The following is a 27,506-nucleotide window of genomic DNA, read 5'->3' on the forward strand; positions in this document are numbered from 1 at the left end:
GTGACTCAAAGGGAGTGGTTACAATCTGTTCTTACTCCTGACTTAACTGAAACGCTGATCCAAGCACATTTGGCTTTTCCAGCGTTAATGTTACAGACAGACAATGTGGAAAACAGGAAGTGGTGCTATCAAGTTCTGGTAATTGATGATGAATGATAATTCTGAGGGAATAGAGGAACTTCTCAAGAAATCAATGCTTGAATATCCCACATGCTGCCAGTTATAAACAACTCACACATATGTAAAATCAGAGAGTGCTCCAAGTATGTTTTCCTATGGTCCTATTTAACAGGTGATTAACTCAACCGTGACCAAAAAGGAATGTCGATTCAGGTCAAAAGTTGTAGGCCAGAGTATAAAAGTACCGTAATTTTCGGACTATAAGCCGCGGCTTTTTCCCCATTTTTCGACCCTGCGGCTTATATAACGGTGTGGCTAATCTATGGATTTTTACAGCTAACGGCCACTAGGGGAATTCCTAAATCTATGGATTTTACAGGTTACAGTCCGGAAAAGAGTGTGCAAAAGTAAAAGTGGAACCGCGAATGGTACGAGAGATGTTCTATCTCTCGTTGAATACAATCTCTATGCATTTGTACATACTTCATAATTGCCTTGTTTAGTTTCATGTAAGGAGAAGCAGAGAGCCTGTTGCACTGTTTGGTGGATTGTCACCAACTCTGGATCATTATTTGGATTTGAGCAGACTGTGGGTCGACCAATCTGAATTGACTTTCTTCCTTTCAGTAAATTTTAATTCCTTTTATTTTGTACAGTATTGACTAATATGCACTCTTTTGTTGAAAGTCATTAAAATATTAAACTAAAATCATATCGATCGGCACTTTATTTTTTAAAAACATTTTGTAGTATTAATTGTTGTAGGCTGCCGATAGTCAAAACATAGAGCAAAGTCCCATTTCTTACTGCTTGTTATTAGATTTGCTAAAAAGTAAAAATACAAACATATACTGCACTGCCATAGAAATAAGATAAGAGCGCAATAAGTAGCCAACCAGCTCATTGAGCCTTTTGAATTGTAAAAAAGAATATTAAAAACAAAGCAACTTGAGATGTTTTTGGACAGGCGCTGACAGGCCAGCCCAGCAGAGTTGCAGGGGCCCGTAGATGATTGCTGATTGTTGCAGCGCAGACAGGAAACACTCAAACAGAGACGTAAACAGAGACACGCACATGGAGACGTGGATTGGTCCAAACGAAGAACAGTTGAGGAATCGACACACAAGTATGCGTCAATTCTCCCTGTAACAACCGCGGAACGGTAAGTGTGACTCAGATGTTTCTCATGAAGACAAACAAGAAAAAGTTCATGAGCGTAACCTGTGTTAGATCCTGGTCGTTGATTGGATAATACTGTCCGCAAGCAGGAAGTCAGGTGTTAAACTCCGCCACATTTTTGATTTGAAATAAAGCCTAAATTGTTTTTTTCGTGAAGTAGTTTGATGTTGAAAAGAAGAAGAAATAAGATGAGAGGATCAGTTTGTACTATAGTATAGTTAAAGTATATAATAATCTCCCAATTCTGATCTTACCCACTTGTTTATGTGACTACCAGGTGTATGATAATATTTTATCCTTTTTATTTCTATGTGTGGAGTCTGTCAGAGTTTCCAACTTTAAGAAGGAGGATAATTATATTCAATTGTTTGGGTGTGTTAAAATAACACAATGTTTATTATTGTTGCTGTTATTTAATTCAAGCTCAGGTCTCAAGTTTTTTTATTTGTCTGTCAAAATGAAACGTGGATGCAATCTTGCTTGTTGTGGCGTTTTGTTTCATAACAGATCCCTGTAAATATGGGGAGGGGGGGACCATGATATTAAGGAGCAATTTATTATGAGAATAATGCCATTACATTTCAAGCAGTTCAAAGCACTTTTCAGACCTTGACCACATTCAAATAAGAGCGTTTTTATGGATTTCCAGCCCACGTACAAACCTTGTAAACAGTATAGAAATATAATGCAAAATACAGTAAAGTAAAATTGTACCATGTATATTCAATCACATTTACTTTATCAATTTAAAACACGTGTCATTTTAAACAAATTCATACTGTGATCCAAATCAGCCAGTTAGCCAGTCACAACAAGCTCAGTGCTCGTTTCAGGCTCAGAGCTCTGGTCACTTGTGTTCTCAACCAGTTTACTGGTATCAACCCCATCAGAGTTGCATTGCTCGTTGCTGTGGAAGACCGGGTTCTCAAATGTGGTTAACTTTTCTTGGATGGGTGCGAGGTGACGAGACCTTTTGTGGATGAAGAACACAATGGCTGCCCCCATAGCAAACCCAGTAATGATCGCCACAACTGTAACGGCAGTGTGGCTGCGTTGAATGTCAAGAATTCCTGCATAGAATCAGTGAGTAAATGATCATCAGTCAGAACAGTTGAGTCACAATCACTACATCAAAGCAAATTCACAGAGAAGTGGCTGTCAAGTTGAATAAATGTTCAGAAACATACCTGCTGATGAGGTAGGCACATTCGGGATCACTGTTAAGAAAGTAAGGAAATATGATCAAGTAACTATTCATAAAGCACTATTTTTTTTAATTTGAAATTCAAAAGTAGTCTGCAAAACTTTGATGGGCTCACTTTTGGGTGCTTTGCAGATGTACGGTCTTGAATACCGCCGTGACGTCGTCCCCCATGTCCCATCGGCAGACGAAATCCTTCCGTGAGACTCCCGATCAGGCTCATCTGTACCCCAGTTTGTGTAGTCCAGGACCGTTTCATCCAACCACAGCCACAGGCCTGAAGACAAATAGTGTTTTTATTTGTTAATTGTTTCTTGTATTGTGCCGACAAAATGAATTGCAGTCGTCTTGGGTAAGTTCCCTCAACCTAATCACCAAAGAATATCAAGCGTAACTTTTTGTCCTTTTTAAGCTCTGTACACTGACAATATTTAATCCGTGATTTTTATTCAAAAAGAGTGATGGTTTCTTTTCCTCTTCAGTCCGTTTCTCTACCTTTGTGATTCTTAAACAGGCCAAGCCAGAAGCCGCTCTCACTATCTTGAAACCCCTTTATGGTACTCTGAATGAAATCTTGCTCAGAAGGATCTTCAATGCTGGCGAGGAGTCCACCTTCACACAAACAAAGAAGTAGACTCTCAATAAGAGTACAAATTAAGAACACCAATGCAACAAACGTATTTGCAGATCTTACCGCGTGATGTGCAGCTCACAGAGGCATCCGCCCAGTTTTCTCGACGGGTTACAAAGATATAACAGTGACCTTTAAATGGCCGCCATGTGTAAGACCGCCCATAATGCTCAGTCTCTTCAGGACAAATCCCAGGGAAATCATTGTTTTCCTTGGGTGCCACATCTGTGAGTGAGAACACCAGATGATGATAACTTTACATATCTGAATATGTATATATATGAGCCACTGGCCAGTTTGTGTCTTACATTACATTACATTACGATCATTTGGCTGACGCTTTTATCCAAAGCGACTTACATTACATTTACCACCCTTCGCAGAGGGGGGAGCAATTGAGGGTTCGGTGCCTTGCTCAGGGGCACCTCGGCAGGGGCTCAAACCGGCAACCCTCCGGTTCCCAAGCAGAAGCTCTACCCACTGAGCCACTGTCTTTGAGTGCAAATGTTTGTACCTGTGGACTTCATACAGACGCTGCTCATGGTCTGGTTGCAGTGAGCCGTCTTCCATCTTCCATCCTCGTCCACGTATACGCAGGGCCGCTCTCTGCTTGGCTCACCGACGGCCCATTTGACAAGGCTCATGTGCCAGCCATCCACATATTTGAAGTAACCACCAGTCTGAAAACCAGCATGACCACATTGAGAGAACACACACCTGGTTTTAGAAAGTAATGACATCATTTACTTTGCTTTTATGGGAGATTATTTCTATAGCATTTCTTGAGTTTTATGACTCTCATTGGCAAAATAAGTAGCTCAGCGATTGTAGTAATAAAAACATTATTGATTATAAATATTCAACCTCATTGGTATAAGACAAAATCAAATCCTGTAGAGTTTAGCTGTGTTTTTGGGTTATTCTATGCTTCTGTACCTCCATTTTGTTCAGTCCAATCCACAGAGGAGTTTGGAGACTTATGGCCAGCATGTCGATATGGGTCTTTGTCCAGTCTTTCCTCACACTAGCCAGGTCGGCTTCATCTGCCCGACAGTTTTTTCTGGCTTCCTCCCAGGTCATGTTTTTATTTACAGCCTTTAAGGAGTCATTGCCCACTTTGACGTACGTGCTGGGGATTGGTGGTTGAGGCGAGTCTGGAAGATTTGGATCTGTCGAGGACGGAAAAATTTAGTTGGAAACGCGCTCAGTCATTCTATCAGTTTCTCCAAAGACTGAATGTTAATTTAATTGTAAGAAGTGGGCAAAGTTTAGGTGGAGCCCTGTATTATCTACTACAGTAACGTCTTGGCTTTAAGAAATGCATCAGGATAAAGAGGTTGAGCTCACTGAGGTTTTGAACACACACAAACCCATGTGTGTCATTGCAGGACATGGACATCCACGACCCAAGACCATAGGTAGGATTGGTGTTAATCACAACACACTTTTGCTGAACAAGAAGAAGAACAGAGAAGTAACAATAAGGACAAACATATACAAACACATACTGTGTCAATGCTGTACATTTGTTACAAATGTTTCTTTTGTTTTTATTTTTGACTGATGTGAGATATTGATTATTACCTTATCAAAATGTGGAACATATCAACTTAATACGTCACATTTTTATTTCACTGTAATTTGAGTCTGAAGTTGACAAATCGGGTAAGAAAATGTTACCTCTCCGTATCCGTAGCGCATCTGTAATGGAAAAATTAAAAACGACTGTCAGAATCTTTATATAAATGCTCACTTAAAGATCATTTAGACTGCAGATGCACATAACTAATCCCAACACCACAATAATGTTTGTCAGTAGATACTGGTAGTGAGATATAAACGTTACCGGTGACCAGTCTCTATCAAACCTGGGATGAATATCTCTCTGCAACGGAGAAAAACACACAAACAGAACAGTGTTGCACACAACTCGCTCGCTCACTTCATTTACAGATCGTCTCTACTCAACTCACCCTAATGCCAAAGTTTATGTATCCCACGGGTCGCCCATCAGTCCAGCGATATGGATTCCCCGCTGGATTAGTAAAACCGATCCACAGGTCTTTAGTCGGATCAGCAGCCATTTGATTTAACACGAACACTGACAATGAAACAAATACGGTTCAGAACGATGCATATAAACAATAACTCTGATTTATGGTAATGTTAAGTGAAACCAATACAACAGACCATTTTCACGTCTTGACAGAATGGAAGCCAAATTTCCTCCTGCAGCTTGACATTGTGTCCTCGCTCCCCTCCATGTATCCATTTGTTTGTTAAAGCTGAAACACTGGTGATGATTGAGGGGAAAATACCGGTTTACGATCCTGAGACTTCACCAACTACAGCCATCCTAACAAGCTTAGGAGATACGTAGATACTAATACCATGTAGCAGAAATAAAGGAGTGCTGATTTTGACTCCGTTAAAAATGGAAACAATGATACTTCAGTAACATACAGTGGTGTAAAGTAATTGCATTTTAACCACTCAGAATAGGTTTTACCCAAAATTACATTTAACATTATCAATGAAAACATGACCTCTAACCTTTAAATTAAATTTGACCCAGTAGAGTGGGCAGCCACCTCTAGGAGGCATCGTGGGTGCCGCAGTGGTGTTGGTGGGTGGTGAGCCGCTCCGTTTACAGATGGATTTAAGCTCAATCCCACAATTTCGATCGCTCCAGAACCCTGTGACATCACCATCAACATTTGAGCAATTTAAAAATTCATGTATTGTCAATCTAACTTGTAATTTGCTTTGAAGATGATTTGTTCTTTAGTTTACTGACCCATACTGGAGTCCATGAAAACGCAATTTTCATCATTGTTGTGGAAATCAGGTTGACCTTCATTCCAACTCTGAAACACCACCGGAGAACCATCCATCCACCTTTGTACATTACAGGCAAACATCACTTAGAGAAACAGCTCCTGATGAGTAACGTGCAGAGATGGTCCAAAGCCAAAAAAGACCGAATCTGTTATCTGGATCGTTTCAGTTCGTACTTTAAGTCATGTTGTGTTTAGGTTTCAAATTGCAAAGGAGAAGGAGGATCATTTCCCATCGTCTATTTTTCAATTATGATACTAAAAGAAATGTTTGTCCTTTAAATTGCCTTTTTCTAATTAACCAACATTTCCCTCTGAACTTTGTCTTTTCTACACTTTCTCACCCAAATGTTCCATCAATATCCACAGTCAGGCCAATGTAGTAAGAATAACCCTTTCTGGATACCTGCACACAAACAAATGTTTAGGGAATGTTCAAACCTAATTAAAAGAAGACATTTAGTAAATTATCTCTATTCTGTAGAAACGTCTGTGCTTACTTGTTTCCATAAGAAAACGCGCTCCACCTCACTGTTGATGACTACCAAGTCACCGTGATGCTGCTGACAATAATGACGAGCATCTTCCATGGCCATCAAACGATCATTGATATAATATTGATCACCCCTCCACATGAGCCAGCCATCTGTAGTTTTATTATAGTCTAAGATAGGAGAAATAGATAAATACATTTATGGGTAAATTCTAAGAACATATAACGTTGCACTGGGTGAGCATTTGTACAGCTTGATCATGTTTAATGATGTCTCTTGGCTCTGTTCTGGACAGTTTTCAGTTTTATTCTCTCAGCTATCCAAAGGCAGCACTTGGGATTCGCAAGAAAGCCGTGGTTAGGCTTTTTTTCTCATCCGTACTACTTACCAGGGCCAGTGTCCGGTGGAGGTGTTGTTGGAATCAGGCCTGGTAGGACATAAAGAAGTGATGACTATACTTAGAACGAATGTGTATGTAGAACATGCCGCAAAATGGCGTTCAGGCTCGGTCAACTAGAAAGTTATCACAACTACACACGAGCGAAAGAACCAATGAGATGTTTTCACAGCTGTACCTGCACGAATCTGACACAGCCAATCGGAGTAGCTCTCACAATGAATATCGTTCCATGACCCTTTGCCACTCGAGAAGCCGACATAGAATTGAGCACAAGATTCCACGTTGTTTTTATTGTTTGGCTCTCCCTCCTTCCAGTTTTGGAAATTTAGCTGTGAATGCAAACAAACCACAACAAACGCAACAATGACTTGAGAATTGAATTATTCCATTGTGGAAACTGGACAGCGAAATGGGATGAATAGAAAAGTGAACTCACAGGGGATCCATCACTCCACACATAACCGATGGCTGGATCAGGGGCACTAAGTCCAATCCAGACCAGACCATTTCGACTGCATCAAGCACATATACGTCATATATGTGTCATATCTATTCTGAAAATGATTCACAATGGTGCCTAATACGGTCCTACTTGGGTTTCATTGTGTCTTACGTTCTCATGTGTAGCTCAGCGGCGCTGTGGATGCTGAGCAGATCTCCTCCGATGGCCCGGCAGTAATCCCGGGCCTCATACCAGGTTTTCTTTGCTGAACGTGGCTTTAAGAACGCCTGTTAAGAAAGCAGATTGTTTGAGGTTGTAACTCTGTGTGTGTACTCTATCATAGTAATTGTGGCAGGACAGCAGGTTGCTCAAGTGTCTCCTGTCTCCTTGTTCAGGTGATAATTAGTAACATACTGTATCTTATGTGTGTTTGGGTCGACCCTTTCGCTTGTGATCATACCTTGGAGCAGAAGTTTCTCGACCCCACTGGGTTCCAGCCGTCAGCACACTGTGGAGGGCTGCGTGTTGGTGGAGGAGGGGTCAACACTGCCCCCTCTGCCAGATGCTTGCAGATGTATTTTTCCTTATTGTTGCAGGGCAGCACATCCCAGAGTCCAGCATAAATCCCAGTCGCCAACGCAACACAGCCCTGGTGGTGACCTATGGGGGTGAGAAAACGTAAAATGTCCATCAAGAAGCTTCTGTTCTTTTTAATACGACTTATGAGCAGAAGTTGAAGCTGATCCATACCTGGCATTTCAGCATTCCAATGAGTAAATCCAACTGTGTTTGTGTTGGTCCACACAAAATTTTCAATGTTTTTCTGGTTTGAGAGACCTAACCAGAAGTTTTTCTCTGGTCTCAGTCCCACCAAGCTGACCAGGAACGCATTATCCACCCTGGACAGGTTTACAAAGAAGCATTGGCTTTATTTATTTATTGTTATGTTGTCTTTGGATTCCAATGAGCAAAAATATTCATTATAAAATTGTTGATTCTGCTTGTAGATTTTATAGTAAATCCTAATCTGGTGTTGTATTCTCAAAAATATATTCCTAAAATATCTTCTTACCCATTTGAAACGTCGGCCAGGTACGACCCTGAGCTCGTACAGAGATCTTTGGCTTGATCGAACGTCTTGGTCTCTGACCCCACAAAGTAGCAGTAAGAGCCGTGTCGTTTCCACCCCTCCATTGACCAAAAGCAAATGTCAAGACAGTTCATTTGACTTTCTTCCCTTTTTTTTTCCCAAGTGAATAATGTTGTTTTAGGGAGCTGTAGATAATTTGACCTTTAAAAACTAGCAAAAAATGATTACATATAAATACATGACCAAATACAAAGTTGGTTATCAAAACCACAGCAAATTCCTCTTAAGTGCAAACTTAATTGGCAAATAAAGTGATTCTGATTCTGATTCTGATTCTGATTCTGATCAAATTTTCAAGTATTTAGTGCCAATTTTCAGTCCTTGTTCTTTCTAAATACTAAATAATGGGTCGGTTTGTGATATCCAAAGTTGGACGATATAAAAAGAAGTCAACTTTACTTACAGTTTTGCAGCCGATGTTCTGCTCCGCTTCTTCTCCTGAAGGCTGAGAGGCACTTTGCTTCATGCAGATGAAACCGTGGTTCTCCTCACATGTGCGGTCAGCCCAGTTACCATTCTGCAAGAACATAGACACTGTAAAATAAGATCTGTATACAATTGTATATCTAAAAGTACTGCACTATTTTCCCTTTTCTTTGATTTGTCATTTGGTGAATCAACGGATCATTCCCACTTTGTCTGATTTGTGCAGATTACCTCCCCCCTTACCTCCCCCCTCATGAGCACACAGTCCTCTTGGTTAGCAGAGACTGCCGGCTCCCCAAATGTCCAGCTGGTGAAGGTGACGTACGAGTGGTCGGTCCAGTCAAACAGACCCTCGGTCCTCTTGTCGTTCAGTCCGATCCAGAGCTCATCAGTGATTGCTGCAGTTATTGAAAAAGGAAAATGTGTGTTATTTGTTTAGTTGACCACTGCTCAGTTTGCCATTTGGCCTATCTAATCCGTGGCTTGTACCTGTGGCACATAACTGTAAATATTCTCAAAATGTCTCAACATACCGTATCCAAGCTGAGAGATGACAAAGCTTTGGTCCTCCACGTTGCGGATGCTCACCAGGTCCCCTCCTTCCTTGCGGCACTCAAGCTTCGCATCAGACCAGGTTTTCCGAGTGCGATTAAGATGGAAGCAGTGGCCGTTGTAGGGAATCCAAGGGTTTGAACAAAATCCTGTCACAACTGATCATGAAAAGAACAGGAAATGTAGGAAGTGAATGACTATGACGTCTGCAGGGGAAGTTCAGGACCGAGACTTTCTACAATCGGGCAACAAGAATAGATTTTGATCTACCTTCAGTCGGCGGCACTATTGGCCCTTTACTTTTGCAGATGTATCCCAGTTTCTTTGAGCAGGTGGAGCTTTGCCAGGAATACTGAACATTAGAATCCATAACTGCACAATTGTGGCCTGGGTCTCCACTTGGAAATCCTGAAACAAGATGGTCGGTGATTAATTCCCCCTATGTCTCAGAATAACCAATAGCAGAAATGTATGAATCCATAAATAATGCATTTCAAATGACAGCAGTATTCATTTGGATCGTAATGTCTCTATGAATTCAGAACAAGCGGTGGTGCAATTGAGGCATGATACAGTTGAAAATAATGGGTTAGGTTCCAAATAAGTTTGTTTCATAATGTTATAGCTTCATTACTTCCTATCTTTTGTATCTATGTTTACCTCCGTCCCATTTCAGATAGCGGTAGGGGCTCCTGTCGGACCACTGCCAGCCGTGCTCCGGATCCAGGATCAACCCATTCCAGATTTTAGGGTTCCCCGCACCTAACACCTCTGTTAGTGTGTGAGAGCGCCCGTGTGTGTAAAGGAAAACAAAGACCAGCAAACGTCAGCATTTGTGGCATATTCATGGCATGACTTTGTCTGTTCATAACAGCGGCTCCTCACCGCTGATGTACACCTGCTCGCCGGGGCTGGTGATGCTCAGCAGGCAGGCACTCTGCTGTTTGCAGCTGGTATGAGCCTGGGACCAAGTCAGAACCGACTGTGTGTTGATCTGGTAACTTACACCTGTTAAAGGGTGTTTCTTCCAAGTCTCTTTGGCTACAAAATTAACATAAAAATTCAGTTTCTCCTCTACCTTAGAATTGTACATTTATATGGTTGAGTAACTTTAAACTAGTAGAACTTCAAAACAAACTACAGTTGATGTAATGCCATGTAGATAGATGAGTTTACATTCTGTATCTTTCCCAGGCAGTACTCACAGTTAGTCGGACAGTAACCCCAGAGTTCGTTCTGAAATCTCGTTTCAGCCGCACACCAAAGACGCTTCGTCGCAGAGTCGAACGGCGTGCAATCATCATACCAAATGTTTTTGTACAGGAAGGGAAACATGCAGGGGCGACCGAATGCATTTCCTTCAATAGTGTAAAGTTCTAACGGGGGGAAAAAAAGAAGAAGAGTAAAGAAAGAGGAAGTTTAGTATGAGGACATGTGTTCTTCGCTGGTTATTGCCCAATAACTTGACCTTCTGTGGCCGATGCAGACACAAATTATTCTGAACAAAGCTATTTTATACCGTACCTCTGAATGTTTTTGTGCAAACACCGTTGGACGTTCCTGACATTGTCAAGTAGTTACGAGGTCCTATAGTTCTAGAGAGAGCTGCGCCGCCCTTGTCATTTATTTCCAGGTATAGCTCTTCGTCTTTGAGGGCGAGCAATGTTTCATTCTTGCATTCCCACTTTTGGAGATCACTGGTTTCGTCACAGTCATATAGATTTAATTCACTTCCCACACTTTTCCCCGGGACTCCCACGCACTTCTTAAGCCACTTAACCATGAGTCGGCCTTCGTTTGTCCAGAGCAGGGGATAGCAGTATTCTTGAAACTTTAAACAATTGTTGTCTCCATTTACAACTAAGAAAGCTGCAGAGAAAAGATGGTAAAATATCAATTTAAAAACAATGGGGAGAAGAGCAAGGCAGGTAAATCAAAATTTGCCTGAAAAAAAGGATTCAAGGATTTATTGAATTAGATTGACGACCATACCATCTGTATCCAAACAGTGGGATGTTTGGATGAGAAACATAATCACTGCACAGCTTATCCTCATCGCTCTGAAATGTCCCAAAGTAGCAGACATTATCCGTGGATTGCTTGTTGAGTATCGCGGGAGTCCTGCGAACGTGAACCTTCACAGCCTCGGCACATCCTGTCACATCATGTAGATGGCTCCTCTATTTATCAATGCTCATCATCTGAACATTTGACTTGTGACTCAAAGGGAGTGGTTACAATCTGTTCTTACTCCTGACTTAACTGAAACGCTGATCCAAGCACATTTGGCTTTTCCAGCGTTAATGTTATAGACAGACAATGTGGAAAACAGGAAGTTCTGGTAATTGATGATGAATGATAATTCTGAGGGAATAGAGGAACTTCTCAAGAAATCAATGCTTGAATATCCCACATGCTGCCAGTTATAAACAACTCACACATATGTAAAATCAGAGAGTGCTCCAAGTGGAATGTCGATTCAGGTCAAAAGTTGTAGGCCAGAGTATAAAAGTAGTAATTACAGTGCCAACATCTGGCCGGTACCAAAATTGAATGGATTCCTCCCTGGATCAAGTCCAACCTGGCAACCAAATTTCACGGAAATCAGTCAATAACCTTTAAGATATCCTGCTCAAAGGCAAACAGACGCGCCCGAAACGCTGTTGTGTACATGTAAACCATACATTTCACATGGAGAATACGAAACGATGAAGAATGCAGGGAAGGTCTGTGGTGGGGAGGAAACGGCGGCACTGGTAGTAGCACGACTAAGGGGAAAGTAAAGGGTGAGGAAATGTACTCACTCTCTGTAGCGTTGACATAAACGCCATCTCAGCAGCTGAATCATACCAGATTGTGAATACTCAGGAAGGAAGAGGATCAAATACGGTCACTTAACTGTCACACACAAAAATGTGGCAGACAAAGTAATTGGGCAACATTAAGTAAAGTTTTGGTTCAACCCGTGACAAAGGTCGGCTAAGACGTTGAGCAAGATGTTTTTTTGTCATTGTCAGCAATTTGCAGCTGCTTGGATGTTTTTACTCAATTTTGACAAACTCCTCCCAGCGTCTAAACTGAGTAATGTGTCACGTCCCTGCTGAAGAAGTCCAAGAACTAGATGGAAACAGTTGATTGGTTTACAGTTCAAAACACTTAAATTGTCGCACTGTATCCCCACGGCAACAGGGAGCATATGGGGCTGAGGTGGGAAAAGGCGCCTGAGAGTTTGTCACGATCCGGGAACGTACCATGTTTACATGTAGAGGGGGGCAGAAGTTGTACCGTGGCTTTAAGGAACACGGAATTTAGTTTTTTTGGTTCTTGCCATTTTTCATTTCATTCATTTATCCATTTATTTGAAAGGATAGACTGATATGAAAAAATATGCTTCAGATAGAAGTAAGTGAGCAGTAGGCCATAATTATAATTATAAAACTGCTGTTGTTTCTGCATGAAGATCCTATGTCACTGTATATGAACTTCCACCCCCTGTGGAATAATTAATTTACTTACCTCATAACTTTTTGTTACTATTGAAGAGTAACGGTAATAATTATGGGAGGTAAATGGGATATAATTTCCCTTTGTAGAGGTTAGAACAGCGATTGTATTGATTTTCTGGTTGTGCATTAGCATGTGCTGAATACTGCAGATACGTCATAGAAGAGACATAGAAAAAGGAAAAACAATGCAGTGATTTTAGTTTTTCTTAGTTGGAGTTTGGCTAAATCTTATGACACAGCGATGAGCGATATGATTGCAACAAATGTCAATGTCAATACAAGCAATGAACAATATCTAGTGGGTGTGAATGTGTATGTCCCACCACGTTTTCTATCAGTTTGTTGGTGTCCACTACATCTGGCTGGGACCTCTCTCCGTTAAAGTACAGCGGGTTGTCAAAGGTGGGCAAGGGGCGACCGGTCTTCTTGTAGAGGAAGAATCCAATGACTGCCAGCGCGGCAACGGCCGTGATGACCAGCACAATTGCCAGATTGGCGGTGATGAGGATCCGTTGCTAGACCTGCTGCAACAATTCAATAAGATGAATGTTAATAGGGATTTATTTAAAACGGCTGAGATAAACCTGAGGCAAGGGGCTTGAGTTTAAACACATTGGATAGTACACAACTTCAGTTACTGCAGATGAAGAGGTACAACTTACCAGCTGTGGGTGACAAATCTAGCCGGGCCGCTGGAGAGAAAGAAGGGAAGGGGAAGACTGATCAGAAAGATAGACAGGATATTGAACGAACCACAAATCCACTAAATGGAATAAAAAACAAATCTGCCACATTAATCAACAATGTACATAAATTCAGCTTGGCTCCATTTTAAATACTCATCACAAACAAGGCAATTAATTCCAATTGTTATCTACATCTATCCTCTTACTCATATAGGATCTGAGGGGCATGTTTTATTAGAAATTACAGTGGTCTCACCTTTGGGTGTTTTGCAGATGTATGCCTTGTCATGCCATTGGCGCCCCGTCCTCCATTTCCCATCTAGGCTTGCAATCGCTCCATAACTGTCATCATCAGACTCGTCCCCACCCCAGTTTGTGTAGTCCATGATAGTTTTATCCAACCACTTCCAGTTGCCTGGGGACCAACAGAAAACAATCCAGGATAAAAAAAGAAAAGAGGAAACCTCCCAAGACCCTGCGTCCTCATATGTGGACATTTCCATTTTTCCTTCCCTACATCTTATACATCATTGTGCTTGACTTAAAGCTGTTGTCCCATGTCTTAGGCATTTTCCTCTGCCCCCTTGTGGTGTGCTTATCACTTTTGTTTTATACCTTTTAGGTCTCACTTTTCCAAAATATCAAGGAGAAATTGAAAATGCATATAAAATAGGTCTCAGGAGCATTGGTTGTTTTTCATTGATTTTTCACCTTTATGCGTTTTTTCACCTTTATGCTGTACAGGCCAAGCCAGAAAGAGCTTTGGCTGTCTTGAAGTAATTCAACAGTGCTTTTAATGAACTCTTGTTCGGAAGGATCTTCAATACTGGCAAGAACTCCGCCTGAGCAACACAGAAGTAAATCACAGGTAAACTAATGCAAAATATGTGCAGTTGTGTACTCCACTGAAGCAGAAACTATCCAAAATGAAGAAGCTGGAGCGTCTCACCGTGCTGCACACAGCTGCTCGCTGCATCCGCCCATTCAATCTCATATGTGACGAACGCGTGACAGTGGCCCTTATATGGCATCCAGTAAAAAGTGTGGCGACGATCAAGCTCTATCTCTTCGGGGCAAAAGCCGGGATAACTGGCAGACTGTGTCGGCGCCACGTCTGGGAGAGGAGGAGATAGTGAGGAATGATGTTTGGAGTGATAATTAAACTTACATGAGACAGATATTAATAAGATAAGATTTATTTGGCTTATTTGTAATGGGTTGTACCTGTGGACTGCATACAGACACTGCCTATGGTCTGATTGCAGTAAGAGGTCTTCCATGTTCCATCTACCTCCAGGTGCACACACGGTCGATCTTTCTTGGTTCACCTTCACCCCAGTTGGCATAGTTCAAGTGCCAGCCGTCAATATACCTAAAATAACCATCAGTCTGGAAGGAAGGAAGAATCAAAACCCAAATCAATGTGGAAAATATAGATTTTCATCTTTAGTCTACTAACAGCAATGTTGTTCCCCCAAAGAAGTATTTTCAGTTTGTCTACATTTTATACCTTATTGCCATATTCTGTAAAGTGCAAGTGTGATCTGAGCTGTAATTATGCCAACAGTTTAAAATTCTGTCATTATCATAGACTGCAGTCTACTGCATTGTAGTCACCATAGTGACCCTGACAGTTTGGTCATTGCAGAAACCAACTGTAAGTGGCGGTTTAGATCTGACCACAGCAGCAATTTTGTGACAATTAAGCTAAATTTGTCGATGGAGAATGGTGTGTGTGTGTGTAGTTGCAGTTCTTTCACCTGCAGTTTGTTCAGTCCGATCCAGAGAGGAGCTTGGAGATTCATGGACAGCAGCTCCACGTAGGCTGACGTCCACTCATTCCTCAGGCAGGCCAGGTTGGCTTTCTCAGCTTGACACTTCTTCTGGGCGGCGTCCCACGACAGTAGCTCAGTCGTGGCCTTGATGGAGTCATTCGCCACTTTCACGTAGGTAGAAGGAACTGCTACATCTGGTGGAGGCGCGATGTTTGGGTCTGTTGGGGGAAACGGGAAAATCAAAGGAGAGAGAGAGAGTTTTCCACTGTTCTGAAACTTCACATGGATGTATTTCAATGAGATGATTGAACTTTCAGTTCATAAAAGGAAGGGCTCACCAACACTTCGAAGACAGATATACCCGTTGGTGTCATTGCAGGACGTGATCAACCATTTTCCAATCCCAAGAGTAGGATTGGTGGTCATCACCACACACTGCTCCTAATCAGGGACAAGGGGAATGGTTGGCATAATGGAGGGACTTAGAACTTACTAAAAATCAAAACTTTTACAGTGTGTTGCTGAGATATTTTTGTCTGTTCTACATCACGACAATAACACCAAAGTGATATATGTTTGAATGTGCTACCTTGTTCGATCGTTGATAACTTAATGGGCGACAGCGCTTATTCTGCAGAGGAGAATGAAGAAGAGAATGAAAATATCAGTACAGAAAAGTTTGGGTTTAGTCATTTTGCAATCCACCGAGGCTGCATCAAAGTCAATACATACAGAATAGCCAAAGTTGGTGTATCGCCTCTGTTTGCCATAAGTCCAGAAAAATCCGCTTTCTCCTTTGTTGCTCAAACCAATCCACATGTCTGAGGTGGCGGCTACATCACCCAACGCGGTGATCAAAAATGCTGGAAGTGTTTGTTTGATTAATGCCAAAGGAGTAAATAAATAAATCACTAATGCCACCTCTTTCAAAATGATGACATGAATGTGGCTATTGCAAACAAACCTTGCACCCGCCTGGAGACGATGGACACCAGGTTTCCTCCCATGGCGATGCACTGTCGCCTCGATTCCTCCCAGGTGCCCGTGCGGTTGGTAATGACGCTGTAACACTAAACAACAACAGAAATGTCAATGCCTGTTTGCTTTCTCTGACAGCCACTTAACAACACGTCACCGGAATCCGAACTGAAGCTTTTGTCATCCATTTACAGTAACCTTTGACCTGAGAATCAAATTTTGTCCACTTGAGCGGGCAGCCACCACGAGGAGCCACTGTTGGTGCTGCAGTAGTGTTGACAGGTGCAGATCCTCTCCGCTTACAGATGAAGTTATGCTCTTGGCCACAATTAAAATCCACCCAGAAGCCTGTCAACGCCACGGAAAAGGAAGTTTAAATTAAAGCACATTGAGCTCAAATCCCACATAAAAGAATTAAATTACAAGAATATGTAAGTGTGCACATTCTGAAGCTTTCTCACCAGTATAGTAAGACATTGCTCCACAATTCTCAGCATTGTAACCTTGTCCTCCTTATGTACTTATGCTGTCATGTACTGTTCCCCCATTGTATGTACTTCGTACCCCCTTATTGTTTGTACTTATCGTGTACTTATTATCTACTTGCATTCTTGCACTTTTCATTATTGCACTAGTTGGGTGATTTCTGATTTCTGGTTCTTGTTTTTTCATGCTGTATACTGTAACTGTTGCACAGAAAATTCCCTCGGGATAATCATCTTATCTTATCTTATCTTATTATTATTATTTATAAAACTGCTGTTGTTTCTGCATGAAGATCATATGTCACTGTATATGAACTCCTATTCCTCCTGTGGAATAATTATTTTACTTACCTCATAACTTCTTGTTGTTACTATTGAAGAGCAACTGTAATTATTCCGGGAGGTAATGGGATATAATTTCACTTTGTAGAGGTTAGAACAGCAACTTTATTGATTTTCTGGTTGTGCATTAGCATGTGCTGAATACTGCAGATAAGTCATAGACGAGACATAAGAAAAGGAAAAACAATGCAGTGATTTTAGTTTTTCTTAGTTGAATTCAGCTTTAACTTGCAAGTTAAAAATCAAAGAACAGGCCTGATAGATGCTTAGTCCCTGTTTAATTTGAATAACACAGCGATGAGCGATATGATTGCAACAAATGTCAATCATACAAGCAATGAACAATATCTAGTAGGTGTGAAATGCACATAAAGAATTCTATACATTCAATCATAGATTCAGAAAAATAAAAAACCTGATCATTCTCGATGAGACATCCTAGAGCCTATATTGTTCTGTTCCATGAGGTCAGACATCGTCAACTCCATTGAAACTCACATTTAGTGACATATTGTTAAATATCTGAATATACATACAACAAGAAAACCAGAGTCAAATTTGAGCCTATACAGTGTATGTCCCACTAGATTCTGCAGGTGTTTACATCACAGGGTAATGATGGGCGCCGGGTTCTCCTCCACCGCGTTTTCTATCAGTTTGTTGGTGTCCACCACATCTGGCTGGGACCTCTCTCCGTTAAAGTAAAGCGGGTTGTCAAAGGTGGGCAAGGGGCGACCGGTCTTCTTGTAGAGGAAGAATCCAATGACTGCCAGCGCGGCAACAGCCGTGATGACCAGCACAATTGCCAGATTGGTGTGAACGCGGTGACGAGGATCCGTTGCTAGACCTGCTGCAACAATTCAATGAGATAAATATTAGTAGGGATTTGATTTAAAACGGCTGAGATAAACCTGAGGCAAGGGGCTTGAGTTTAAACACATTGGATAGTACACAACTTCAGTTACTGCAGATGAAGAGGTGCAACTTACCAGCTGTGGGTGACAAATCTAGCCGGGCCGCTGGAGAGAAAGAAGGGAAGGGAAGACTGATCAGAAAGATAGACAGGATGTTGAACGAACCACAAATCCACTAAATGGAATAAAAAACAAATCTGCCACATTAATCAACAATGTACATAAATTCAGCTTGAGGGGCATGTTTTATTAAAAATAATACTACTAATAATAATAATACTAATTAATAATAATAATAATGATAATGATAATGATAATGATAATAATAATAATAATACTAATGATAAAAATAATAAATGTTATAATGATAATTATCCATCCATCCAGGTTACAGTGGTCTCACCTTTGGGTGTTTTGCAGATGTATGCCTTGTCATGCCATCGGCCCCCCGTCCTCCATTTCCCATCTAGGCTTGCAATCGCTCCATAACTGTCATCATCAGACTCGTCCCCACCCCAGTTCGTGTAGTCCATGATAGTTTTATCCAACCACTTCCAGTTGCCTGGGGACCAACAGAAAACAATCCAGGATAAAAAAAGAAAAGAGGAAACCTCCCAAGACCCTGCGTCCTCATATGTGGACATTACATTTTTCCTTCCCTACATCTTATACATCATTGTGCTTGACTTAAACCCATTGTCCCATGTCTTAGGCAATTTCCTCTGCCCCCTAGTGATGTATTTATCACTTTTGTTTTATGCCTATTAGGCCCCACTATTCCCAAATAGCAAGGTGCTCAGTTTATCTAATTCTTTTTAGATGGAAGAGCAGAGAGTCTATTCATACCTTTATGCGTTTTGTACAGGCCAAGCCAGAAAGAGCTTTGGCTGTCTTGAAGTAATTCAACAGTGCTTTTAATGAACTCTTGTTCGGAAGGATCTTCAATACTGGCAAGAACTCCGCCTGAGCAACACAGAAGTAAATCACAGGTAAACTAATGCAAAATATGTGCAGTTGTGTACTCAAAACTCTCCAAAATGAAGAAGCGCTTCCCAGCTGGAGCGTCTCACCGTGCTGCACACAGCTGCTCGCTGCATCCGCCCATTCAATCTCATATGTGATGAACATGTAACAGTGGCCCTTATATGGCATCCAGTAAAAAGTCTGGCGATGCTCGAGCTCTATCTCTTCGGGGCAAAAGCCGGGATAACTAGCAGACTGTGTCGGCGCCACGTCTGGGAGAGGAGGAGATAGTGAGGAATGATGTTTGGAGTGATAATTAAACTTACATGAGACAGATATTAATAAGATAAGATTTATTTGGCTTATTTGTAATGGGTTGTACCTGTGGACTGCATACAGACACTGCCTATGGTCCGATTGCAGTAAGAGGTCTTCCATGTTCCATCTACCTCCAGGTGCACACACGGTCGATCTTTGCTTGGTTCACCATCACCCCAGTTGGCAAAGTTCAAGCGCCAGCCGTCAATATACCTAAAATAACCATCAGTCTGGAGGGAAGGAAGGATCGAAACCCAAATCAACGTGGAAAATGTAGATTTTCATCTCTAGTCTACTAACTTGTTCCCCTGAAGAAACAATTTTCAGTTTGTCTACATTTTATACCTTATTGCCATATTCTGTAAAGTGCAAGTGTGATCTGAGCTGTAATTATGCCAACAGTTTAAAATTATGTCATTATCATAGACTGCAGTCCACTGCATTGTAGTCACCAGCGTGACCTTATAAGGAAGTTGTTTCCTTCACACAGACAGTTTGGTCATTGAAGCAACCAACTGTATGTGCGGTTTAGATCTGACCACAGCAGCAATTTTGTGACAATTAAGTAAGTGTGTGTGTGTCTGCTTGATGTAGTTGCAGTTCTTTTACCTGCAGTTTGTTCAGTCCGATCCAGAGAGGAGCTTGGAGATTCATGGACAGCAGCTCCACGTAGGCTGACGTCCACTCATTCCTCAGGCTGGCCAGGTTGGCTTTCTCAGCTTGACACTTCTTCTGGGCGGCGTCCCACGACAGTAGCTCAGTCGTGGCCTTGATGGAGTCATTCGCCACTTTCACGTAGGTAGAAGGAACTGCTACATCTGGTGGAGGCGCGATGTTTGGGTCTGTTGAGGGGAAACGGGAAAATCAAAGGAGAGAGAGAGAGTTTTCCACTGTTCTGAAACTTCACATGGATGTATTTCAATGAGATGATTGAACTTTCAGTTCATAAAAGGAAGGGCTCACCAACACTTCGAAGACAGATATACCCATTGGTGTCATTGCAGGACGTGATCAACCATTTTCCAATCCCAAGAGTAGGATTGGTGGTCATCACCACACACTGCTCCTAATCAGGGACAAGGGGAATGGTTGGCATAATGGAGGGACTTAGAACTTACTAAAAATCAAAACTTTTACAGTGTGTTGCTGAGATATTTTTGTATTTTCTACATCACAACAATAACACCAAAGTGATATATGTTAAAATGTGCTACCTCGTTCCATTGTTGGTAAAAACTTAATGGGCGACGGCGATTTTTCTACAGAGCAGAATGAAAATATCAGTACAGAAAAGTTTGGGTTTAGTCATTTCACAATCCACCTAAGCTGCATCAAAGTCAATACATACAGAATAGCCCCAGTTGGTGTATCGCCTCGGTTTGCCATTAGTCCAGAAAAATTCTTCGTCTCCTAAGCTGCTCAAACCAATCCACACGTCTGAGGTGGCGGCTACATCACCCAACGCGGTGATCAAAAATGCTGGAAGTGTTTGTTTGATTAATGCCAAAGGAGTAAATAAATAAATCACTAATGCCACCTCTTTCAAAATGATGACATGAATGTGGCTATTGCAAACAAACCTTGCACCCGCCTGGAGACGATGGACACCAGGTTTCCTCCCATGGCGATGCACTGTCGCCTCGATTCCTCCCAGGTGCCCATGCGGTTGGTAATGACGCTGTAACACTAAACAACACCAGAAATGTCAATGCCTGTTTGCTTTCTCTGACAGCCAATTAACAACACGTGACCCGAATCCGAACTGAAGCTTTTGTCATCGTTTAACAGTGACCTCTGACCTGAGAATCAAATTTTGTCCACTTGAGCGGGCAGCCACCACGAGGAGCCACTGTTGGTGCTGCAGTAGTGTTGACAGGTGCAGATCCTCTCCGCTTACAGATGAAGTTATGCTCTTGGCCACAATTAAAATCCACCCAGAAGCCTGTCAACGCCACGGAAAAGGAAGTTTAAATTAAAGCACATTGAGCTCAAATCCCACATAAAAGAATTAAATTACAAGAATATGTAAGTGTGCACATTCTGAAGCTTTCTCACCAGTATAGTAAGACATTGCTCCACAATTCTCAGCATTGTTGTGTAAATCAGGTTGATTTTCATCCCAGCTTTGAAACGCCACTGGAGAACCGTCCACCCACCTTGAGGCACGGAAAAAATGAAAATATCACAAAATCTATTGCATGAAATATAATTACTTTTAATTTCTGTTACTGTTGTAGTTGTAAAACGTGTGAAAAAAAAAAAAGATGCCTGACAATAACTGTAGCCAAAGTGAACTCACCAAGGTGTTCCATCAAGGTCCAGTTTCAAACCTATGTAAAACATTCCATAGCTCCTGGATATCTGAACACACACACACACATACACACACACACACACGCACACACACACACACAGAGTGAGACGTACTGTAGTGTATGGGCATTAAACTGTCTTTCACATGCTACGTACCTGTTTCCATAGGAAGACATTTTCCGCGCGATTGTTGATAACTACCAAGTCACCGTGTCTCTGTTTACAGAAGTGTCGAGCCTCTTCCATGGCCATCTGTTTTTGGTTAATGTAATACTGATTCCCTCCCCACAGGATCCAGCCATCGGCAGTCATATTATTCGCTGCAAAGGAAAATCAGATTGCAGATTGTTTGTTTGTTCATATTTGAGAGAATTGTGAGAGAATTGTGTTCTCCTTGTGTAAAATAGAGAACATGTTATTGTCCGTAGCGTTTGATTCGTTATGAAACAATATCAAAACCAAGTTACGACTTCAGATCTGTTCTGCAGTGTGTGAATTTGTCCAATTGACCAACTCACTGAAATCAATCAATCAACCTCAATTCTTGGTCTAACTGCCGATCCCAACTACTGCGTTGAGGCCTTTGTGTGTGTGTGTGTGTGTGTGTGTGTGTGTGTGTGTGTGTGTGTGTGTGTGTGTGTGTGTGTGTGTGTGTGTGTCTGTGTGTGTGTGTGTGTGTGTGTGTGTGTGTGTGTGTGTGTGTGTGTGTGTGTGTGTGTGTCTGTGTCTGTGTCTGTGTGTGTCTGTGTGTGTCTGTGTGTGTGTGTGTACATACCATCAAGAGTGTTATTTGGAGCTGGCTTTGGAGTCACTCCTGTAAGTGTCAGTAAACAAAACACAAATATTAGTGGCATTCCTCTACAGTTCTTCTTGAGTTGAGGAAACCTAGTTTAAAGAGAATCTGGAACACTTACATCACACTTGTGAATTTATTTTACTGGATCAAGGCTGAAAAGAGTAGCATTGGTGAAACAAGCACATTCGCTCAAGCATACCTGCACGGATCTGACATAGCCAGTCATTGTGACCCTCACACTGGGCATCGTTCCAAGAGCCCCCCTCATCCCAGTGAAATATTCTGAACTCAACACAAGATTCTACATTATTCTTATTGTTTGGCTCGTTTTCCTGCCAGTGATGGAAATTAACCTGTGAATAAAAACAAACCATACATTTGTTGTTATATTATATATTTGAACAATGGATTGAAGACTGAAAGTGAAACATTAAACATGACCAGAATTATTTAACTCACAGGTGATCCATCGCTCCATACATAACCGGTGATGGGGTCAGGGGCATTAAGTCCAATCCAGGCTCTCCCATAGCTGGTGAGCATGAAAGATACTTAGTATTAGTATAGTACTTTAAGTATCTTGTATTCATCTGCTGGAATACTTTTCAACTTTGCACAATGGATGCATGTTGTGGATCTCCTGCACGTAATATTAATTCCACCACAACAATACAGCGCTACTACAGTGTTTGTGTATATGTGATGAAGAGGAATATTTTTCCAGCACATCTTACTTTCCCACTCGTAGCTCAGCGGTACTGTGGATGCTGAGCAGATCTCCTCCGATTGCTCGACAGTAATCCCGGGCCTCAAACCAGGTTTTCTCAAATGCACGTGGCCCTGTGAAGAACTGGAGAGAGAGCAGGTTGTTTGTTTTGTAGCTCTGTCTTACTCTATCATAGTAATTGTGGCAGGACAGTAGGTTGTAACATATCTTATCTGTGTTTGGGTCGACCCTTTCACTTGTGATCGTACCTTGGAGCAGAAGTTTCTCGACCCCAATGGGTTCCAGCCGTCAGCACACTGTGGAGTGCTGCGTGTTGGTGGAGGAGGGGTCAACACTGCCCCCTCTGCCAGATGCTTGCAGATGTATTTTTCCTGATTAGTGCAGGGCAGCAGATCCCAGAGTCCAGCATAAATCCCAGTCCCCATGGCAACACAGCCCTGGTCGTTACCTATGTGGGTAGAAAACATAAAATTTCCATTGTGAAGCTTCTGTTCTTCTCTTTTTCTACAACTCGTGAAGTTGTAGCAGCAGAAGTTGAAGCTGATCCATACCTGGCATTTCAGCATTCCAATGAGTAAATTTCACTGTGTTTGTGTTGGTCCACACAAAATCATCAATGTTTTTCTGGTTTGAGAGACCTAACCAGAAGTTTTTCTCTGGTCTTGCTCCCACCAAGCTGACCAGGAACGCATTATCCACCCTGGACAGGTTTACAAAGATGCGTTAGAAATGTTAACTCACCCATGCCACAGAGTAAAACAGGACACAAATCTGTGCTTATTCTTACCCATTTGAAACATCAGCCAAGTACGACTCTGAGGTCTTACAGTCCTCTTTGGCTTCATCGAATGTCTTTGTCTCAGACCCCACAAAGTAGCAGTAAGAGCCGTGTCGTTTCCACCCCTGGAGTACAGGACACGCAGCTAGGAATAAGTCTGAAGTTCGCAAATCAACCAGATTCAGACAGAACATAGATGATGAATTCACTCACAAACTTGCAACCTAAGTCCATCGGTACTACATCTCCGGGACGCTCGGCGACAGTCATCTTCATACAGATGAAGCCATGTTGCTCGTCACAGTCGCGGTCAGCCCAGTTCCCTTTCTGCATACATGATAAATATACTGTATCTGTATTTGTAAAGAGAGGAGGTCATTCCTGTCTCATACCCATCTGGTGCTCCTTACCTCCCCCTTGATGAGCACACAGTCCTCTGCGTTTACAGAGACCGCCGGCTCCCCAAACGCCCAGCTGGTGAAGGTGACGTGCCAGTGGTCGCTCCAGTCGAACAGACCCTCTGTCCTCCTGTCGTTCAGTCCAATCCAGAGCTCATCGCTGCTCGCTGTTGAAATAGACGATTGAAAATGACCTTTATGAATGTTTGATGAGGTGTAAATGTATTTTTAGCCCCCCTCTGTTACCCTATAGTGCAAACATCACGCCAATAATATACCGTATCCAAGCTGAGAGATGACGAAGCCTTGGTCCTCCACGTTGCGGATGCTCACCAGGTCCCCTCCCTCCTTGCGGCACTCCAGCTGAGCGTCGGTCCATGTTTTCGGAGTGCGATGAAGGTGGAAGCAGTGGCCGTTGTAGGGAATCCAAGGGTTCGAACAAAATCCTGTCCCGACTGATCATGAAAACAACAAAAAATCACAATCAAAGTCAAACCAGTCAAGTAAGAATACAGTTACTAGAATAGAATAGAATAGAATAGAATAGAATAGAATAGAATAGAATAGAATAGAATAGAATAGAATAGAATAGATTGGCCTTTTCTCAGGACCTTCAGGAGTGGGAGGGAGCGCTCCCTCTTTGAAGCAGACGTAGCCGTGTTTCTTTGAGCAGGATGAACTTTGCCAGTCAAACTGTGCAGCAGAATCCATAATGGCACAGTTGTGTCCTGGGTTAGGAAGTGGATGACCTGAAGCAAGAGGATGAGGCAATTTAGTGGAATGCATTCTGTCTTGTACCAAAACAAACTTTAAATAAGGAATGGAAGGACACAAGATTGCGAACAGCTGATGAGGCAAAATTTGAGAAAAGAGCTGGGTGGAGTGTGAAACGCACAGCTAAACATCTGTTTATTCTACAGCTTCCAGTCAAATGTGCTGGTTTAGTGTTATTGCTAGAGGAACTCCAGCATCGCGCCTACAAATCATTATCGCTGCATTTCCTCTTTATCACCCCCACAACTAGTAAACGGTTCCACACAGTTGAACCACTTACCAGCATTCCATCTCAGATAACGGAAAGGTCTCCCATCAGACCATTGCCAGTAGTGTTCCGGGTCCAGGACCAGACCGATCCAAAGCTTGTATTTGTCCCTATCCAACATGGCTGTATGTGTGTGTGTGTGTGTGTGTGTGTGTGTGTGTGTGTGTGTGTGTTTTGGTGGTAGAGAAGGACAAAAAAAGAGTCAAGTAAAGACAAAGAAATTGTTCCTCTATTTCAATGATATTCTCTGATTAATTGCATGATAACATACGTGTAGTTTTGTGCATATTTACTTAAAATAGTGCATTTATCATTAATCCCAAGTGTTGGTGAATAAACAATGGGTGAGATCACTGCAGTTCCAATACAAAATCACTGATATTAAGAATTCTTTCATATTCCTGCAACAATCTGCTTTATTTTGTCTTTTTGTGATGCTGATTTCTTTAAAATTTCAGAAACAATGACATTTTAAATCTGTGTTGTAGAAATGTCAGACATATGACTGGCTCAGAAATGTGTCATCAGTTTATCAGTACTGACAAATGCCCACAGTGTGGCGCCTTACCTGTGAAGAAAGCCTGCTCATGGGGATCAATAATGCTGACCAGGGAGGCCCCTTGCTGTTTGCAGCTGGTCTGAGCCTGGTTCCAGGCCAGATTGGACTGTGAGTTGATCTGGTAGAAAGCTCCTGTAGCAGAGTTTTTCCGCCAGTGTTCTGTGGCTGTGAAGCATCGATACACAAATGTTCCATTCATACAAAATGAAAGCCTGAAACAACTTGAATGATGTATATTGCTTCTAAATAATGTGTGCAGTTTAATCTGCTGCATTGGAGAGATGCTCACAGGTAGTCGGGCAGTAACCCCAGAGTTCACGTTCATATTTAGTTTCAACTGCACACCAGAGACGCCTCACTGAGGAGTCGAAAGTCGTGCAGTCTGAAAACCAGCGGTCTTTGTAGAGGAAGGGAAACATGCAGGGCCGACCAAACGCGTTCCCTTCAAGAGTGTAAAGTTCTAAAAGGGAGAAAGAGAAGGATGACAAATCAACATGAAGCGATTGTGTGCAACTATAAGCCAAAATCCAGTCAAGTGGAATCTGTTCATAACTCACTTGACACTTTAGAAGCTTATTTGTTATTTGATACCAGTAACATTGTGAGTTGAAGCTTGCTACACAATCTCTATTAAGGAGGACTCATAAAAGACAATGACCTGGAGTGAACAAATGTGCTTAAAGGTCTGACCAATGCACACAAAACTCAAACCTTTCACACTTTACCTCTGTACGTTCTGGAACAAGCACCACTGGATGTCCCTTGAATTACCAGTTGGTTATTGGGCCCCAGTGTTCTGGAGAGGGCGACTGTTTCATCAGGTTTGATTTCGATGTAAAACGTTTGGCCTTTGAGGGCGAGCAGCGTTTCATTTTTGCATTCCCACTTCTGGAGATCGGTCTTGTCGTTGCAATCATATTGGCTGATTTCACTTCCCACGCTTTTCCCCTGAGCTCCCAGGCACTTTTTGGTAGAAGTAACAAAAAGACGGTTACCGGTCGTCCAACGTACTTCAGAGCAGCGTGTCGATCTTTTCACCAAACAAAAACCGGTGCCCTTGTTGGTTAGTATGAATGGTGAATCTGTGGAAAAATGTTAAAGGGATCAATGCAAAACTTTCCTTTTTTAAATTTAAATTTCAGCGACATTTAATAGAACAAATCTGACCCAAATCTTTACTGTTATATCAGCATTTCCCCACAAAAATGTTGTCTTCTTCTTTGCATTAATCTTGTTTACACTTTGACATAAGCAGTGCATATACTATAAAAGATTGAGGTCATACTTTACCATTTGAGGCCGAAGATTGAAATGTTTGGATGAAGAGCATAAAAGCTCCAACAGTTATCCGTGTGGTCAGCATTCTTCTGCTATATGTTGGATCAGCGGAGACTGTTGTCCGTCAATGCATTGTGAGCTGAGGACATATGAGCAGCAGCATGAGAAGGGGGGAAACTTAACTCCGCCGACACTGTCACTTTTTTCATCAAGTGT

The 27,506-nt window shown here is 42.0% G+C and overlaps 2 protein-coding genes and 1 pseudogene across 5 annotated transcripts; all 3 read right to left on the reverse strand.

Moving 5' to 3' along the window:
* Positions 1-1,120: 1,120 nt before the first annotated feature.
* Positions 1,121-12,255, reverse strand: LOC142996887 (macrophage mannose receptor 1-like). Of its 2 annotated transcripts, XM_076148011.1 has the most exons (33): positions 12,237-12,255; positions 11,425-11,587; positions 10,957-11,301; positions 10,638-10,808; positions 10,318-10,473; positions 10,093-10,203; positions 9,703-9,840; positions 9,414-9,590; positions 9,124-9,278; positions 8,858-8,971; positions 8,377-8,492; positions 8,055-8,203; positions 7,765-7,964; positions 7,476-7,591; positions 7,299-7,374; positions 7,038-7,191; positions 6,851-6,889; positions 6,469-6,632; positions 6,313-6,374; positions 5,929-6,029; positions 5,685-5,827; positions 5,322-5,424; positions 5,105-5,232; positions 4,978-5,016; positions 4,812-4,832; positions 4,479-4,581; positions 4,068-4,300; positions 3,646-3,811; positions 3,195-3,356; positions 2,996-3,112; positions 2,619-2,777; positions 2,487-2,516; positions 1,122-2,369 (listed from the first exon to the last, which is right to left on the reverse strand). In XM_076148011.1, exons 2-33 carry the CDS (start codon positions 11,516-11,518, stop codon positions 2,098-2,100), a joined length of 4,314 nt encoding a protein of 1,437 aa, XP_076004126.1. In that variant the 5' UTR covers positions 11,519-11,587; positions 12,237-12,255; the 3' UTR covers positions 1,122-2,097. The 2 variants fall into 2 exon arrangements, with proteins under 2 accessions (XP_076004134.1, XP_076004126.1); XM_076148019.1 differs by lacking the exons at positions 4,978-5,016; positions 12,237-12,255 and having other exon boundaries at positions 1,121-2,369; positions 11,425-11,762.
* Positions 12,256-13,263: 1,008 nt separating this feature from the next.
* On the reverse strand, positions 13,264-27,506 carry mrc1b (mannose receptor, C type 1b). Of its 3 annotated transcripts, none has more exons than XM_076148043.1 (31): positions 27,303-27,506; positions 26,738-27,094; positions 26,302-26,472; positions 26,022-26,177; positions 25,466-25,576; positions 25,023-25,160; positions 24,690-24,866; positions 24,424-24,578; positions 24,227-24,340; positions 24,023-24,138; positions 23,787-23,935; positions 23,484-23,683; positions 23,243-23,358; positions 22,968-23,040; positions 22,708-22,861; positions 22,488-22,526; positions 21,869-22,032; positions 21,699-21,760; positions 21,455-21,555; positions 21,199-21,341; positions 20,980-21,085; positions 20,748-20,878; positions 20,614-20,658; positions 20,363-20,465; positions 20,009-20,241; positions 19,464-19,629; positions 19,189-19,353; positions 18,965-19,081; positions 13,881-14,039; positions 13,601-13,630; positions 13,264-13,462 (listed from the first exon to the last, which is right to left on the reverse strand). In XM_076148043.1, the coding sequence occupies exons 1-31, from the start codon at positions 27,373-27,375 to the stop codon at positions 13,335-13,337; spliced, it is 4,152 nt and encodes a 1,383-aa protein (XP_076004158.1). In that variant the 5' UTR covers positions 27,376-27,506; the 3' UTR covers positions 13,264-13,334. The 3 variants fall into 3 exon arrangements, with proteins under 3 accessions (XP_076004158.1, XP_076004152.1, XP_076004146.1); XM_076148037.1 differs by lacking the exons at positions 13,264-13,462; positions 13,601-13,630; positions 13,881-14,039 and adding exons at positions 17,466-18,051; positions 18,194-18,223; positions 18,522-18,680; XM_076148031.1 differs by lacking the exons at positions 13,264-13,462; positions 13,601-13,630; positions 13,881-14,039 and adding exons at positions 17,466-18,054; positions 18,194-18,223; positions 18,522-18,680.
* LOC142996556 (macrophage mannose receptor 1-like) lies at positions 14,321-16,871 on the reverse strand (annotated as a pseudogene).

This window comes from Genypterus blacodes, unplaced genomic scaffold, assembly GCF_046128005.1.
Source record: "Genypterus blacodes isolate CSIRO-AG114 ecotype Tasmania unplaced genomic scaffold, CSIRO-AGI_Gbla_v1 ptg000005l_1, whole genome shotgun sequence".
Lineage (NCBI taxonomy): Eukaryota > Metazoa > Chordata > Actinopteri > Ophidiiformes > Ophidiidae > Genypterus > Genypterus blacodes.

Coding starts and splice junctions, on each gene's coding strand:
- mrc1b (XM_076148031.1), bottom strand. CDS start 27,375: ATGCTGACCACACGGATAACTGTTGGAGCTTTTATGCTCTTCATCCAA. Junction 23,041..23,242: donor GCTGAGCTACGAGTGGGAAA/GTAAGATGTGCT, acceptor CATGCTCACCAG/CTATGGGAGAGCCTGGATTG. Junction 18,224..18,521: donor CATCTGCAAAACACCCAAAG/GTGAGACCACTG, acceptor CTTTCTCTCCAG/CGGCCCGGCTAGATTTGTCA.
- LOC142996887 (XM_076148011.1), bottom strand. CDS start 11,518: ATGTCTGCTACTTTGGGACATTTCAGAGCGATGAGGATAAGCTGTGCA. Junction 9,841..10,092: donor CTATCTGAAATGGGACGGAG/GTAAACATAGAT, acceptor ATCTTGTTTCAG/GATTTCCAAGTGGAGACCCA. Junction 4,833..4,977: donor TTGATAGAGACTGGTCACCG/GTAACGTTTATA, acceptor TTTCCATTACAG/ATGCGCTACGGATACGGAGA.